The sequence below is a fragment of the Pan troglodytes genome, chromosome 23 (assembly GCF_028858775.2).
Source record: "Pan troglodytes isolate AG18354 chromosome 23, NHGRI_mPanTro3-v2.0_pri, whole genome shotgun sequence".
NCBI classification, from domain to species: domain Eukaryota; kingdom Metazoa; phylum Chordata; class Mammalia; order Primates; family Hominidae; genus Pan; species Pan troglodytes.
This window is the reverse complement of record NC_086016.1, coordinates 43,731,240-43,747,461: the sequence shown is the minus strand read 5'-3', so window position 1 is coordinate 43,747,461 and position 16,222 is coordinate 43,731,240. Positions and strand designations below refer to the sequence as shown.

At 46.1% G+C, this 16,222-nt stretch overlaps 1 protein-coding gene across 30 annotated transcripts in view; it reads right to left on the bottom strand.

Annotated features, from left to right (window-relative positions):
- The window catches only part of MEI1 (meiotic double-stranded break formation protein 1), a 99,263-nt gene that overhangs the window by 44,338 nt on the left and 38,703 nt on the right, over positions 1–16,222 (bottom strand). For 15 of the 30 annotated variants that reach the window (XM_063807946.1, XM_063807950.1, XM_063807932.1 and 12 more), the window contains 7 exons: positions 11,184–11,298; positions 9,636–9,727; positions 8,674–8,815; positions 6,467–6,578; positions 3,724–3,753; positions 2,022–2,082; positions 624–721 (listed from right to left, as the gene is read on the bottom strand). In XM_063807946.1, coding sequence (XP_063664016.1) covers positions 624–721; positions 2,022–2,082; positions 3,724–3,753; positions 6,467–6,578; positions 8,674–8,815; positions 9,636–9,727; positions 11,184–11,298 — 650 coding nt within the window. The remainder of the gene's footprint in view (positions 1–623; positions 722–2,021; positions 2,083–3,723; positions 3,754–6,466; positions 6,579–8,673; positions 8,816–9,635; positions 9,728–11,183; positions 11,299–16,222) is intronic. The other 15 variants (XM_063807948.1, XM_063807933.1, XM_063807936.1 and 12 more) reach the window with 3 other exon arrangements.

Sequence of the window (16,222 nt, the reverse complement as noted above, 5' to 3'; positions counted from 1 at the left end):
GGTCAGGAGTTTGAAACCAGCATGGCCAACATGGTGAAGGCCCGTCTCTACTAAAAATGCAAAAATTAGCCAGGCGTGGTGGCAGGAGCCTGTAATCCCAGCTACTTGGGAGGCTGAGGCAGGAGACTCACTTGAACCTGGAAGGCAGAGGTTGCAGTGAGCTGAGATCATGCCACTGCACTCCAGCCTGGGCAACAGAGCGAGACTGTCTTAAAAAAAAAGAAAAAAAAAAAAAAAGAAAAAGAAAAAGAAAAAAGAAACACTACTTGAATGAATGAAGAAATAGAACACACTATTAATGCTATAGTGAACACTGGACTCCTGAGGCCTATGGTATGGGGATGTTGCAGAGGAGACTGTCAGGAAGAAGGAACTGGACTTGATGAACATTAGGATCCTTCTCAACTCTAAGGTGCCAGGAGCCTTGGGTTCCATCATTTTCCAGTTCTATTACTTCATATCCCTAGGAATCAACCTATAATTGCATCACTCCTATTCCTCTGGGCAGCCTCAGGCAAAGAAATCTCATGCCTGTACTAACTCACTATCTAGTCAATCAGCAAGGTACCCAGACTCTAAAGACCAGCACAGGCCACATGAGTGGTCAAATTGTAGCATCTTACCTTCTTTGGAAGGTGGTCCTGTCTTCTCTGGAGCTGAGAGAAGGTTGAGGCACATATAGTAGAGGAAATTGGAACACACCTGGTTTAGGGCTGAGTGACTTAGAGGGAGAAGAAGAAAGAATAGAAGAGATGACATTGCTACTTTGGCTGGGAGAGCATTATCCCTGCCATATGCCTGGGCACCACTGCTTTGTGCCAGAGGCTAGTGAAATTCTAGCCATGGCCGTGGCAGAGGAGGTCTTAAGGTGGCTATGAAAAGTAAATATGGGGCTGGGCACAGTGGCTTATGCCTGTAATTCTAGCACTTTGGGAGGCTGAGGCGGGTGGATCACCTGAGGTCAGGAGTTCTAGACCAGCCTGACCAACATGGTGAAACCCTGTCTCTACTAAAAATACAAAATTAGCCGGGCGTGGTGGCACACACCTGTAATCCTAGCTACTCAGGAAGCTGAGGCAGGAGAATCGCTTGAACTCAGAAGGCGGAGGAAACCCGGCCAGTTTCCTCATTTAAATGAGAGGTTAAACAAATGATCTCTGAAAGCGTTTTTTGGGGCTTTTTGTGTTTTTTTAGAAACAAGGTCTCACTCTGTCATCCATGCTAGAGTGGGATGCGATCATAGCTCACTGCTGCTTTGACCTCATAAGCTCAAGGATCCTCTCGCCTCAGCCTCCTGAGTATCTGGGACTAAAGGTGTGTACCACCAGGTCTGGCTAATTAAAAAAAGAAAAAAAAAACTTTTGTGGCCAGCCACGGTGGCTCATGCCTGTAATCCCAGCACTTTGGGAGGCCGAGGCGGGCGGATCACCTCAAGTCAGGAGTTTGAGACCAGTCTGGCCATCTCTACTAAAAACACAAAAATTAGCCAGGCATGGTGGCAGGCACCTGTAATCCCAGCTATTCAGGTGCTGAGGCAGGAGAATTGCTTGAACCCAGGAGGCGGTTGTTGCAGTGAGCCAAGATTGTACCACTGCACTCCAGCCTGGGTGACAGAGCAAGACTCCATCTCAAAAAAAAAAAAAAAAAAAAAAAAATTGTAGAGACCAGGGTCTTGCTATGCTGCCCAAGTTGATCTTGAACTTCTGGCTTCAAGCAATCCTCCCATCTTGGCCTCCCAAAGTGCTGGGATTACAGCCATGAGCCGCGCCAGGCCTCTCCCAGTTTTGATGTGACAGGTACCCATCCAAGTATCACCAGGAATAAGATCCTTACCACGTTAGATTCAATACAACCTACAGAAGCATGACCAGCTTACTGCACCAGATGCTGAGCAATGCTGACACTATGTCAACACCACCATGAGCCCATGACTAAAACACACCAGCCAACAATTCCCACTTGTCCCATCAAGAGGGACATTGGCCCCTTGGCCACTCAATCTTGCCTGGGACCACACATACCTCAGATCACTGCAAAACCTGGCCTTCAGCTCCAGGGTCAGTCGTATGAAGGATGAGGAAGCTTCAGAGAAGTGGGAATAAAGCAGAGAGCAGTTTAAACCAGACTTGTCACAGAGAGTCCCAAGCCTGGGTGGTATCAAAAAGCTCTGGTTTCAGAGTTACACAGACTTGGTTCAAAATGTACTCCATCACTGTCTAGTAGTTTCACTCTGGAAAGGTTTTTTAACTTCTCTGAGACTCAGTTTTGATATTTGTACCTCACAGGTTGTTGTAAAGCTAAGTAAGATAAATGTATGGAGAACATCTAACAAGTACTTGGCTCAAAGTAAGTGCTGCAATAAGTGTTCATTTTCTTCCATTCTGAATGATCCTCCACTACAATTTGGTATATTTGACAAGGACCTAGGAAGGGCACATCTGCTCCTTCTATCCCTTCTTTCAGTTTTATAGAAAACAATCCAGTTTCAGATGCAGAAAGAACAGTAGTTACTATTTTATTCTCATCTCTGAATTGTCTGTTGAAAGCAATTGATTCTCAGAACAGAGGTCCAATAACAGTTTCTTTTCTTTTTTTTTCTCCTGAGACGGAGCCTCACTCTGTCGCCAGGCTGGAGTGCAGTGGCATGATCTCAGCTCACTGCAACCTCCACCTCCCGGGTTCAAGCGATTCTCCTGCCTCAGCCTCCTGAGTAACTGGGACTACAGGTACGCACCACCACACCCAGCTAATTTTTGTATTTTTAGTAGAGATGGGGTTTCACCATGTTGGCCAGGATGGTCTCGATCTCTTGACCTCATGATCCACCCACCTCAGCCTCCCAAAGTGCTGGGATTACAGGTGTGACCCACTGCGCCTGGTCTTTTTTTTTTAATTTATTTTAAGATGGAGTTTCACGCTTGTTGCCCAGACTAGAGTGCAATGGCACGATCTCGGCTCACTGTAAACTCCGCCTCGCAGGTTCAAGCGAGTCTCCGGCCTCAGCCTCCTGAGTAGCTGGGATTACAGCCATGCGCCACCACACCCAGCTAATTTTGTATTTTTAGTGGAGACAGGGTTTCTATATGTTGGTCAGGCTGGTATTGGACCTCAGGTGATCCGCCCACCTTGGCCTCCCAAAGTGCTGGGATTACAGGCGTGAGCCACTGCACCCAGCCAGCAGTTTCTGCCTTAGCTGTTGACCCTGGCCCAGGCCTTTGTGCTGCTGGCTCCTCCCAGTCTCCCCAGTAAGGCTTTCAGTCAATACTAACCTCTGTTCTGCCTTCCCTGGGCCACTGTAAAACAGAATCCTAGATAAAGAAGACATCAGAAGCTCCCACTTCACCAGCCCCTGGGTTGGGAATAATCTGTATTTTATCCTGGGGCTAAAGCAGCTGACAGGGAATCCCTCAGGGTTTCACAGCAACTCTCTGGGGCAACAATTTAACCCATGACTTTCCCAGGAAGGGGCACCAAGCTTCCCTTCTGGATGGGCTCCTCTTGGCCCAATCTCTCAGGGATCCAGAGTTTCTCCACACTCCTACTCCAGGTCTCCATACCATTCCTGGCTGGCAGTGCCTGCTTCCCTCCTCCCTCTTGCAGGTTGAGCCTCTGATCTGATCCTGTGCTACCTGGCTTCATGCTACACATATCTCCCTACAGATCTCACAGCCTTTTTCTACATCCCCTGTTCCCCACCACTGCCCCCAAGAGATCTACACTTGCCTCTCATCCAGCGCCCCAAGACTAGATCCTCTTGGGTCCGGAAGTATGGCAGGCAGGAAGAATGTTAGAAGGAAGGAAAGAAGTGTGTATCAGTTATCACAATGGCTGAGGGATGCAGTCTTCAGGAAATCTATATGCATCATCTTGTTTAATTCTCACTATTATCACCATGTTCTAGCTAAGGACACTGGAGACAAGAAAATTAATTTGTACAATCTCAATAAACAAGTAAAAGAGGTGAGAAGAATTCCAACTCACATGGGCTAACAACCAGTCTCTCTACTGCTCCTTCCTATCAGCAGCTAATCAGGTAAGTGTTTCCAATCTTAGGGGGTAGAAAAAATCCTTCCTGATTCCATGTTCCCCTCTACTCACACCCCCATTTCTCACCTTCCCCACACACCAAACTTGTTAAAATAGTTGTGTATCCTGTCTCTACTGCCTCATCTTGCACTCATTCTTTAACCCACTCTGGTCTGGCTTCCATTCCAACCACTCCCACAGAAGCTGCTCTGGCCAATGTGGCCAAAAGCTGCCATGAAGCCAAGTCCAATGGACATTTTTCAATCTTCATCTTACTTGACTTCTGGGATGCCTTTCACACTCCTGACTACTCCCTGATCCATAAAACTCTCTTCATTTGGCTTCCTTAATATCGTACCCTTCTGGTTTCCTTCCTACCTCTCCAAATGCTCGTACCTCTCCTCCTCCTGACCATTAAATGCTCAATTAAATGCTTGGCTTCTTCCATCATTTCATTTTACACCCTCAACTTTGAAGAATCTCACCTGATCCCCACTGAGGAGTCAGCCTCACAAGGACAGGGGTCTGTTTTGTTCACTGCTAAATCTCCAGCCCTAGCCTATATCTTGCATGCAGTGGGTGCCCAATATTTGTTGAATGAATGAAAGGCTGGATGCTGAAGATTTCTATACCTATATCTAAATCCCAGATCTCTCCCTTGTCTTCAGACACAGTCAATTACCCACCTAACATCTTCACTGAAACATCTCACTTTCACCCTGACCCAAACTGACCATACCCTCTACTGACCCCCCCAAACCAGATCCTCCCCCAGTGAGCCTTCTCTCAGTTAAACACACCACCATCCACATAGAAGCCAGCCAGAAGCCAGGCATTACCTTGCACTGTTCCCTCTCTTTCAAGCCCTACATCCAGCTATTCCATGCCCCAACACTACCTTAGTTCCTACCACCAACCTGAGTTAATGCAAGAGGCTGAGATACATGCCTCCAATCTGCCTCCCTCTAACTCATAGTCCACACTGCTCCAAGAAAGATCTTTCTGAAACAGAAATCTGAACATGTTACTCCACTTCTTTAAAACTCAACAAAACTCCTAGGATAAAATCCAAATTCCAGGCCAGGTGTGGTGGCTCACGTCTGTAACCGCAGCACTTTGGGAGGTCAAGGTGGCCAGATCACCTGAGGTGGGGAGTTTGAGACCAGCCTGGCCAACATGGAGAAACCCCATCTCTACTAAAAATACAAAATTAGCCAGGCATGGTGGCACATGCCTGTAATCTCAGCTACTTGGAAGGCTGACTCAGGAGAATCACTTGAACCCGGGAGGCGGAGGTTGCGGTGAGCCGAGATCGTGCCATTGCACTCTAGCCCGGGCAACAAGAGCGAAACTCTGTCTCAAAAAAAAAAAAGAAAAAAATCCAAATTCCTCACATGGCCAACAAGGGCCTACATGGCTGAGCCCTGGCTGCCTCTCCACGGTAGACTTGTTGCACAACATTTGTTGCATGCCATGTGACAAGAATAAAAGAAAAAACATTAAATTATAATGATAAGAGCCAAATATAGCACAGAGATTAAGAAAGCATGTTCTGGGCGGTCGCTCACGCCTGTAATCCCAGCACTTTGGGAGGCCGAGGCGGGCAGATCACGAGGTCAGGAGATCGAGACCATCCAGGCTAACACGGTGAAACCCCGTCTCTACTAAAAAATACAAAAAAATTAGCCGGGCGTGGTGGCGGGCGCCTGTAGTCCCAGCTAATCAGGACGCTGAAACAGGAGAATGGCGTGACCTGGGAGGCGAAGCTGGCAGTGAGCCAAGTTCGTGCCACTGCACTCCAGCCTGGGCAACAGGGCGAGACTCAATCTCAGACAAAAAAAAAAAAAAAAAAAAGCATGTTCTACAGTCAGATTCCCTGGATTTGAATCCTGGGCATACCACTTATAGTGTGACCTTAGGCAAGTTACTTAACCTCTCTGAGATTCAGTTTGCTCATCAGTGGAATGAGTACAATCATAATAGACAATTCCTAGGGTTTTTCTGAGGACTAAATGAGTCCATACATGCAAAGCACTTAAAACAGTCTCACACACTGTAAGAACTTAAATGTTAGTTATTATTAATAACTAGTCGCTAATGTTACTAAAAACTCTCAGCTAATTTTTCTTTAATCTTTTTTAGAGATGGGGTCTCACTGTATTGTCCAAGCTGGTCTCAAACTCCTAGCCTCAGGTGATCCTCCCATCTTGGTCTCCCAAAGCACTAGGATTACAGGCATGAGCTACCACACCCAGCCCCTTTAATGACTTTTGATTGCTGCCTGACACTTCCTTTCACTCATCACTGGACAAAGAATAGATACAGATTCTGAATGAATTAGTAAATGTGCACCCACAACTTATCCTCTCTTTGAATACTCTCTGAGCACTGCCTAAGGTGCTTGCCTCCCTCCCAACCTCCACATTTGCCTGCTGCCTACCAAGCTTCTTGGAAAACTTCTCCTTCATGTGGGGAACGATGACAAAGAGGTTATGTAGAATTGAGAGGAAAACTTCCATCAAAGCTGGGTGGGTGGTCTGCTCCAAGTGTCTCTGCAAAGAACCAGGAGAGAGAACACAGCCCACGGGGACTGAGCCTCTGAAGAAGAAAAGGCATCAGAGAAAACTCACATCAAATCTAGCAACAGTAGATTAACTCCTTTCACTTGAAAGACACAAGAAAAGCTAGGGTACTTAAAGTCCAAACCTACATCTAAGGCTTGGATCACCTGATAGATTGTACTAGATACTTTATCTCTTTGGGCTTCTGTTCCCAAGACTAAAGTGGGAATAACAAGATATCCCTCCCAGAAACAAATGTGGTCTGGTGTGTAAAAACTGCTTTCTAAACCATAATGCAGAGTGACTCTCATGTTTCTATTACGATAGTAATAATAATAATATAGTTTATAAACTGCCTTCATATTTGTTTTTTTTTTTGGGGGGGGTGGGGTTTTTTTTATTCTTTGAGACGGAGTCTTGCTCTGTCACCCAGGCTGGAGATCAGTGGTGCGATCTCGGCTCATTGAAACCTCTGCCTCTCGGGTTCAAGTGATACTCCTGCCTCATCCTCCCAGGCAGCTGGGATTACAGTCATGCGCCACCACGACCGGCTAACTTTTGTATTTTTAGTAGAGACGGGGTTTCGCCATGTTGGCCAGGCTGGTCTTAAACTCCTGACCTCAAGTGATCCACCTGCCTCAGCCTCCCAAAGTGCTGGAATTACAGGTGTGAGCCACCGCACCCGTCCCGTTATTATTAAGGCTGGTCAAGTAAAGCAGGGGGAATGGAGAAGAAACAAATAAATCTGTAACTGGTTGTGATCAATTAGTTGTAAATACCATTGCACTCAGACCAGCCTTCAGGTAATTCTTCAAGAGTCATGAGGCAGTCTTATGTGGTAAACACAGCTCTGAATTAAAAAAAAAAAAAAGAAACAGGGTTCTAGTTCAGGCTCTGTACATAGCCACCACAGTGTACCCTTGGGTAGTCACCTTCTCCCTTCCCTGAGTCTCAGTTCCCTTTCTGTAAACAGCTGGGTCCTCAGAGGCACTGTTCTTGTCGACACCTTTCCTTTCATTTTTAGAGCAAGTTTGGTTGTTTTATTATTATTATTATTATTATAAAAGTAATATATGCTCATTAAAGAAAATGTGTAAAATACAGAAAAGTAGAAAGAAGGACTAATACAATAATTCTATGATCTACTTCTAGATTTAGCTCTAACACTTCAAAAATCTAGGAGGAAGGCAGGGCAGGTGAGTAAACTGCGATGAGTTGCCCAAGTCTTACTGTTAGCGGGTTAAGTCAGGGCCACAGTCCAGGGTTCCTGACTACTACCTCCTGCAGACTCCAGCTCAATGGCTTCTTCAAAGAAGAGAGCCTCGCTGGTGCAGAGCCAGAGGTGCCTCCCTGCTGCCACCTACTGTTCCCAGTAGATGGTTAGGAGTTGCCCTTTCCCGACTAACAGGGACTCCTCACAGGCTCATAGGATGCCCAAACCTCAAGCAGGAGAGGACTCATCCAAGGTTACCCAGAGTCAGCAGCTCTTGGCCCTGCTCTTCCCACCATCTCAACCTCAAGTCAGCTCAAAATGAAGCTCTTCAGGATCAAGGATCAAGTCTCTCTTCAGAGTGGTCATCTCTCATTTTACAGAACACACATACATGTTCCTTGTTAACACCTGGATAACAGACATTCACTGCTGCTCATTATTAAAGACACAAGAAAAGCTAGGGGACCTGAAGTCATAGGTTCAATCTCAGCACCGTTATGGGCTTGCTTTATAACTATAGAAATATGACAAGCTTATCTGTAAATTAGGGCAAATTATAGCATCCATCTCCCAGGGTCATTGGGAGAACTAAATCAGGTAGTGAATATTAGGCACTTTCCACTCCATAAACTTAGCCACTTATTATTTTATTATTACTGCTTTCTATTTTTTCTTAAGATGAACCTGTTAGTTTCATAATCAAACACTGCATTTTATTTTTAGAACAAAGGAAAGGTAGCAGCAAGAATCGCACTGCTGAGGCCCCCAGAGAGTTCCTTTGAGCAGTCACTGCCTTATGCCTCTGAGCCTGGCTCGCCTGCACATTCTTCTCTTCCCCAAGCTTCATGTTGCCCGTGGCTCAGGAGAACCCACCATCACCATGGGGATACACAGCGAGTCACAGGCACTGAGAAGAAATTCTGAGAAGGCCTCCAAGGTGTCTTCCTTCTTGGCGCTGGGAGCTGTGAATGGATTCTCCTGGGCTGAAGGCTCACTCTGGAATTCTATAGCCAACCTAAGAAATCAATGTGTGAGTATATCCACTACCACCTATGCAACCTAAAGGTTACAAACAGCTTCCTGTGGGGTGGCGGGGAGTGCCTGTGCTCAGGGTCCAGGGAAAGTATCTCTATTATCAGACTGGGAGAAAATTCAATAGACCACAATGAGGAGAGGACTTGATCCCTGGCTACCTCTCCAGATTCTTGCTCCCTACCCCCTCCCCCAACTATGTGTACTTCTACCCCATTGTGTGTATTTCCCTGAATATGCCATGCTATTTGCTATTTCCCATTCATTTGCCTTTAAATATGCTGCTCTCTCTATCTGGAATACCTTCCCCGGATTCTTGAAAACCCAACGAATCCCACATATATACCAAAAAGCATCTCTTCCCCAAGAGACTGTGAGCTCCTTGAGGGCAGGAGCCATTCTGACTTTTCTTTCTAGCCCCACTGTCTAGCATCAGGCATGGCACATAGTAGATACAACAAACATTTGCTAATGTAAACTGAATTAATTTAGCAACCATTCAGTGAATACCTGTAGTGCTAGGCTAGTTGGGGGGTGGTGGGGAACGAAGGTGAATAAGACACAACCTCATGGCACAGTAGCAAAAACTCCATGAGGAAGGAATCTTTAGAAAGGTCCTACCCCTAGCTGCCTGTCCTCAAGCCTCCTCCACACACCCCCAACCCCTACCCCAGCCAAAGTCCTCTTTGCCATACAGCAGAGTATCAGAAATCAAGTGTTGCCTCTAGAACTTCACCCATTGTCTGAATCCCTTCCACCCCTACCTTCCATGCTATTACTTCATACCTCAGAGGGCCCCTCACCTGCAGGCACTTCTAAATCCCTCCAGAGTGCTCAGGAGGAACTTTCCCCTTTGAAGAATGGCCTTCTCTGAATCTCTACTGGAGGCATGGCCCTGAGGTGGGAAGGAGAGACAGGAACCTAGTGATCAAGTATATGCTGTGTCTCAGTCTATGCTTGGATGACTGTAGACCTCTTCTTCTCACACTGCAGTCTGACATTCCCATACACCTAACTTTCCAAGAGATCTTGGCTATATCCTTGCAAATAGCTCCTTTAAAAAAATCATAGCAAAGCTGGGCATGGTGGCTCACGCTTGTAATCCCAGCACTTTGGGAGGCCAAGGCAGGCAGATCACAAGGTCAGGAGATCGTAGCCATCCTGGCTAACATAGTGAAACCCCGTCTCTACTAAACATACAAAAAAAATTAGCCAGGCATGGTGGCGGGCACCTGTAGTCCCAGCTACTAGGGAGGCTGAGGCAGGAGAATTGCTTGAACCCCGGAGGCGAAGGTTGCAGTGAGCCAAAATCGCACCACTGCACTCCAGCCTGGGCAACAGAGCAAGACTGCATCACAGAATTAAAAAAAATGGTAGCAGGGGCCCAGCGCAGTGGATCATGCCTGTAATCCCAGAACTTTAGGAGGCCGAGGTGGAGGTCAGGAGTTCGAGACCAGCCTGGCCAACACAGTGAAACCCTGTCTCTACTAAAATTACAAAAATTAGCCAGGTGTGGTGGTGCGTGCTTGTAATCCCAGCTACTCGGGAGGCTGAGGCAGGAGAATCACTGGAACCCGGGAGGCGGAGGTTGCAGTGAGTCGAGATCGTGCCACTGCACTCCAGACTGGGGCCACAGAGTAAGACTCCATCTCGGGAAAAAAAAAAAATGGTAGCAGTGTTGGAGGGACCTTAACCTACAGTCTCTCTGAACCACAGGAATGACTATTGGTCTATTATATGCAGAAAGTTGTCACAGGCTAGTGGGCATTAGCTTGACTGTAATGGCCCTATTAGTTGCTCTAAAACACAAGAAAATCCCCACTCCATCAGGTGTAAAGAGCTTAGTTTCCAAAGTTAATCCTGAAAGACATAATCAACATTCACACTGACAGTGTCTTTCCTGATATCTTAAGTCTACAGGCTATTAAAAGCCAGCAGCTACAACACATTGCACATTGGTCAGATTCTAAGATTCTAGTGAATTCAGACTTAAATAATTTTGTGAGCATGTTTACCCTATCTGCTTATATGATATAAACAGAGAATGTGCATAATAGACTGGGGTAAAAACACCCTGGAATTTACTGTCTAGGCTTAGGTACTTTATAGTTTTGGACCTTAGAGAAAAATTATTTAACCCTCGTGGCTTTAGTTTCCCCATCTGTAAAAATGACAATAGTAATCCTTAAGCTTCATAGTTCTGCTATTAGGGAAAAAGCATCTCACTGTAGCCATGTGTGCATGAGAAAAAGTCATGAAATAGCATACAAAAGTAAGGGAATATACTAATTATCTTTCTAAAAACACACTGCAGCATGATCTTCGGAAGCAGCAGGCTGCAGTACACTGACCAGGGGCCTCCTGCTCAGCAAGGTCTGGGAAAACTCCGCACATCGGTTTAGCATGGCTTCTAGCAAAGCCCGCAGTTCCCCATACTGCACAGGTGGAGTGCTCTGATGGTCCTTCCTGCATCCAGAGAGACAAAAGCAGGTTCATGGTAAGGCAACGGTATTCCCAAGATAACCCCAGGTTCTCAGGCAATGAGAGGCAGTGCAGTTAGATCAGAACATGGAATCTAATCTGATAAAAATCCTTACTCCAGGCCAGGAATGGTGGCTCACGCCTGTTAATTCCAGCACTTTGGGAGACTGAGATGAGTAGATGTCTTGAGTCCAGGAGATGGAGACCAGCCTGGGCAACATGGTGAAACCCAGTCTCCACAAAAAGTTAGCCAAGTGTGGTGGCATACACCTGTGGTTTCAGTTACTCAAGAGGCAGAGGTGGGAGGATCACCTGAGCCCAAGAAGGTAGAAGCTGCAGTGAGCCGTGATCATACTACTGCAATCCAGCCTGGGTGATAGAACGAGACTTTGTCTCAAAAAAATCCTTACTTCAATGCTTATCTAACTGCACAACTTCTTGTACATTCCTTGCCCTCTCTAACCATCAATTTCCTCATCTATTAAATGAGGCTAATAGTACTCTCCTCATAGACTTATTATGGGGATCAAATTCGATAATGTATGCCAAACACTTAGCATGATGCTTAATACGTAATAAGTCCTTATAAATGTCAGCTGTGTCTATTATTACTATTAAGGATACAAGGTTTTCTCGCAGAGGAGAGCCTGCTGGTAAAAGAAGCACTACCTAGAATTGAACGTGCATCAAGAGAGTGACAGCTACTGTTTTCCAATAAGTAATAAGCTCTTCTGGGGAAGAGGGATCGAACTTTGTTAACTCAATGAGGAAAACCAGGATCAACAGGTAAATGTTACTAAGATCCAGAGATGGAGTCTCACTCTGTCACCCAGGCTGGAGTGCAGTGGTGTGATCTTGGCTCCCTGCAACCTCCATCTCCCAGATCCAAGCAATTCTCCTGCCTCAGCCACCTGAGTAACTGGGACTACAGGCGCACACCACTACACCCAGCTAAGTTTTGTATTTTTAGTAGAGATGAGATTTCACCATGTTGGCCAGGCTGGTTTCAAACTCCTGACCTCAAGTTATCCACCCACCACAGCTTCCCAAAGTGTGGGATTACAGGCATGAGCCACTGCACCCAGCCTGAGAACTTTCTTTTCTCTTTTTTTTTTTTTTTTTTTTTTTTTTTGAGATGGAGTCTCGCTCTGTCACCAGGCTGGGGTACAGTGGCACAATCTAAGCTCACTGCAACCTCTGCCTCCCGGGTTTAAGTGATTCTCCTGCCTCAGCCTCCCAAGTAGCTGGGACTACAGGCGCACGCCACCACACCCAGTTAATTTTTGTATTTTTAGTAGAGACGGGGTTTCTTGACCTCATGATCCGCCGCCTCAGCCTCTCAAAGTGCTGGAATTACAAGCGTGAGCCACCACGCCCAGCATCAGCCTGAGAATTTTCTGAGTCAAAGTCTATAGAAGTATTGGGGACCATCTCTAGGGAGAAGTGATTCCCCATTCTATGAGACTATACGCAGAGACTGGAAAAGTACTTTTGGAGATTCAATCATTATGAGTGTGGGGTAAATGTAGACAGGTAACACCTAAGGCCCATTTGAACCCTCAGATTCTATAGACTCAGAAGAGCCAAGAGTCATTGACTAGTTTAATTGTGAGTTTCCAAGAGGAAAGGGACCAGTTCCATCTTTTCACTTTACCTACACAGAGACAGATGCATTGTAAGTTGATGATTAATAGAACAGATGTCAAATGAATGAATGACTATTTCACAGGGTATTGGTTTCTTAGGGCTGCTATAATAAATTACCACAAACTGCGTGGCTTAAAACAACAGAAGTTTATCCTCTCACAGTTCTGGAGGCTAGAAATCTGAAATTGAGGTGTCGTCAGGGCCATGTCCCCTCTAAAGCAAGCTTGTCCCACCCACAGCCCACAGGCCGCATGCAGCCCAGGACAACTTTGAATGCAGCCTGACACAAATTTGTAAACTTTCTTAAAACATTATGATATGAAACCCTGTCTCTATTAAAAATACAAAATTTAGCTGGGCATGGTGGCGCGTGCCTGTAATCCCAGCTACTCGGCAGGCTGAGGCAGGAGAATCGCTTGAACCAGGGAGTTGGAGGTTGCAGCGAGCCAAGATCACATCACAGCACTCCAGCCTGGTGACAGAGCAAGACCCTCATCCCTGGGCCTTTGTTGAGCACTGAGAGCAATCTGTTGGGCCTTCTAACAGGTTCTCAGTCAACTGCATATGGTTACGGCTTGATTTCCCCTTTCCTTCTTCATCTCTGGAAGCTCCAAGTTTGACGATCCTACACGATCATCAAGCCCTAGTTCCACCACCTTTAAATTCTTGGGTTTGTTTTTGTTTTTCTTTTTGAGACAGGGTCTCGCTCTGTTGCCCAGGCTGGAGTGCAGTGGCACAAACACAACTCACAGCAGCCTCAATCTCCTGGGCTCAAGCAATCTTCCTGCCTCAGCCTCTTGAGTAGCCGGGACTACAGGCATACACCACGCTTGGATAATTTTTGTAGAGATAGCGTTTCCTCAGGTTATCCAGGCTAGTCTCAAATTCCTGAGCTGAAGCGATCCTCCAGCCTCAGCCTCCCAAAGTGCTGGGATTACAGGTGTGAGCCACTATACCCGGCCTCTTTAAATTCTTTTTAGCAGCTCTCACTCTTCATTCTTCCTTCTAGTTGTGCTTTCCAAAGACACTCTGAACCACCCCACCTCAGAGGGACCACGTCAGTAAACATTCTGGGAAGTTAAAGTCAAAAGTAAAATCATCCTTGGCCGGGCGCGGTGGCTCACGCCTATAATCCCAGCACTTTGGGAGGCTGAGGCAGGCAGATCACAAGGTCAGGAATTCGATACCAGCCTGGCCAATATGGTGAAAACGCATCTCTACTAAAAATACAAGAAGTATCCAGGCGTGGTGGCGGGCACCTGTAGTCCCAGCTACTCGCGAGGCTAAGGCAGGAGAATCGTTTGAATCTGGGAGGTGGAGGTTGTGGTGAACCGAGATCGAGCCACTGAACTCCAGCCTGAGCAACAGAGCGAGACTCCACCCCCCCCCCCCAAAAAAAGTAAAATAATCCAAGGCTTAATAACCTGCCCCCTATCCATCTCTCTCCACAATTCTGACCCAACAGCTTTCCTGCTTCTCCAGGCAACACCCCCTTCATGTAACCTGCTGGTCAACTGGCTACTGCACCCTGAGCAATCTCTATACTCTCGAACCCACATGTTTTGCTAATCCTGGTCCTTCCACAAATCTAACTCTCACCCTTCATAGTACAACTGAAATACCACCTCCTGCCCAAAAGGCACTACTGGTCCCCTCTAGCAGTGTCCTGCTGGGAGACTTCCAGCTCAGCATAGATGCCTCTGATTGACATTGCTCTTACTTATGCTTTTGTTGCCTTGTTGGTTTACTCATCCCTCCCACTCTAGAATTCATGTCCTAGATTTAGAGATTCAAATTCAGGGAAGGACAAAGGAGGAAAGAAGACAGACTGAAGTCACTGTCACGTAAATGCTATTTTTTGTTTCAATTTTTAGAACCAACCTAGAGTCAAATCACAAAGACTTAAATATAGTTACAGAAGAGACTATAAATATTAACAACTTTCACAATGTAAAATTAAAGGTATAGCTGACTGGCCTTGAGAAGTAGAAGTAGGGAAGAGAGGGGAAAAGAAGAGTTGGGGTGCTGCTAACCACGTAGGAACTCAGGAGACACTGCTTCAAGTTGAGGGAACAAGAAATACCAGTTTTAGGTACATTATTTAAAGGTTAAAAACAAAATATTAAATAGCAAAAATGCCAAGGACATGTAGAGAAGACAAAAAATGTGAGCTAATTAAATATTGATCTTTCTAACTGGCAAGTCAATGAATAATGTCAAATTTAAGACGGGAATTACAGGCACTCGCCACCACACCCAGCTAATTTTTTTTTTTTTTGTATTTTTAGTAGAGACAGGGTTTCGCCATGTTGGCCAGGCTGGTCTTGAACTCCTGACCTCAGGTGATGCACCTGCCTCGGCCTCCCAAAGTGCTGGAATTACAGGCGTGAGCCACCATGCCCAGCCTACTCCTTTTCATGATAAATCCTCTATAATTTATTTATTTATTTTCAAGAGAGGATCTCACTCTGTCACCCAGGCTGGAGTGCAGTGGTGTGATCATAGCTCACTGTAACCTCAAACTCCCGGGCTCAAGTGATCCTCCCGCCTTACCTCCCGAGTAGTTGGGACCATAGGTGCATGCCACCACACCCAGCTAATTTTATTTTATTTTATTTATTTTATTTTATTTTATTTTATTTTATTTTTTTTTTTGAGACGGAGTCTCGCTCTGTCACCAAGCTGTAGTGCAGTGGCGTGATCTTGGCTTACTGCAACCTCCAACTCCCTGGTTCAAGTGACTCTCCTGCCTCAGCCTCACAAGTAACTGGGATTACAGGTATGTGCCACCACGCCCAGCTAATTTTTGTATTTTGGTGTTTTGTTTTGTTTTGTTTTTGAGACAGAGTCTCGCTCTGTTGCCCAGGCTGAAGTGCAGTGGCATGATCTCGGCTCACTGCAACCTCCGTCTCCCAGGTTCAAGCGATTCTCCTGTCTCAGCCTCCTGTGTAGCTGGAATTACAGGCACCCGCCACTGCGCTCAGCTAATTTTTATATTTTTAGTAGAAACGGGGATGAACCACATTGGTCAGGCTGTTCTCGAACTCCTGACCTCGTGATCCGCCCGCCTTGGCCTCCCAAAGTGCTGGGATTACAGGCATGAGCCACCACACCCAGCCTAATTTTTGTATTTTTAGTAAAGATGGGGTTTCACCATGTTGGCCAGGATGGTCTCAATCTCCTGACATTGTGATCCACCCACCTCGGACTCCCAAAGTGCTGGGATTACAGGCATGAGCCACTGTGCCTGGCCTATTTTATT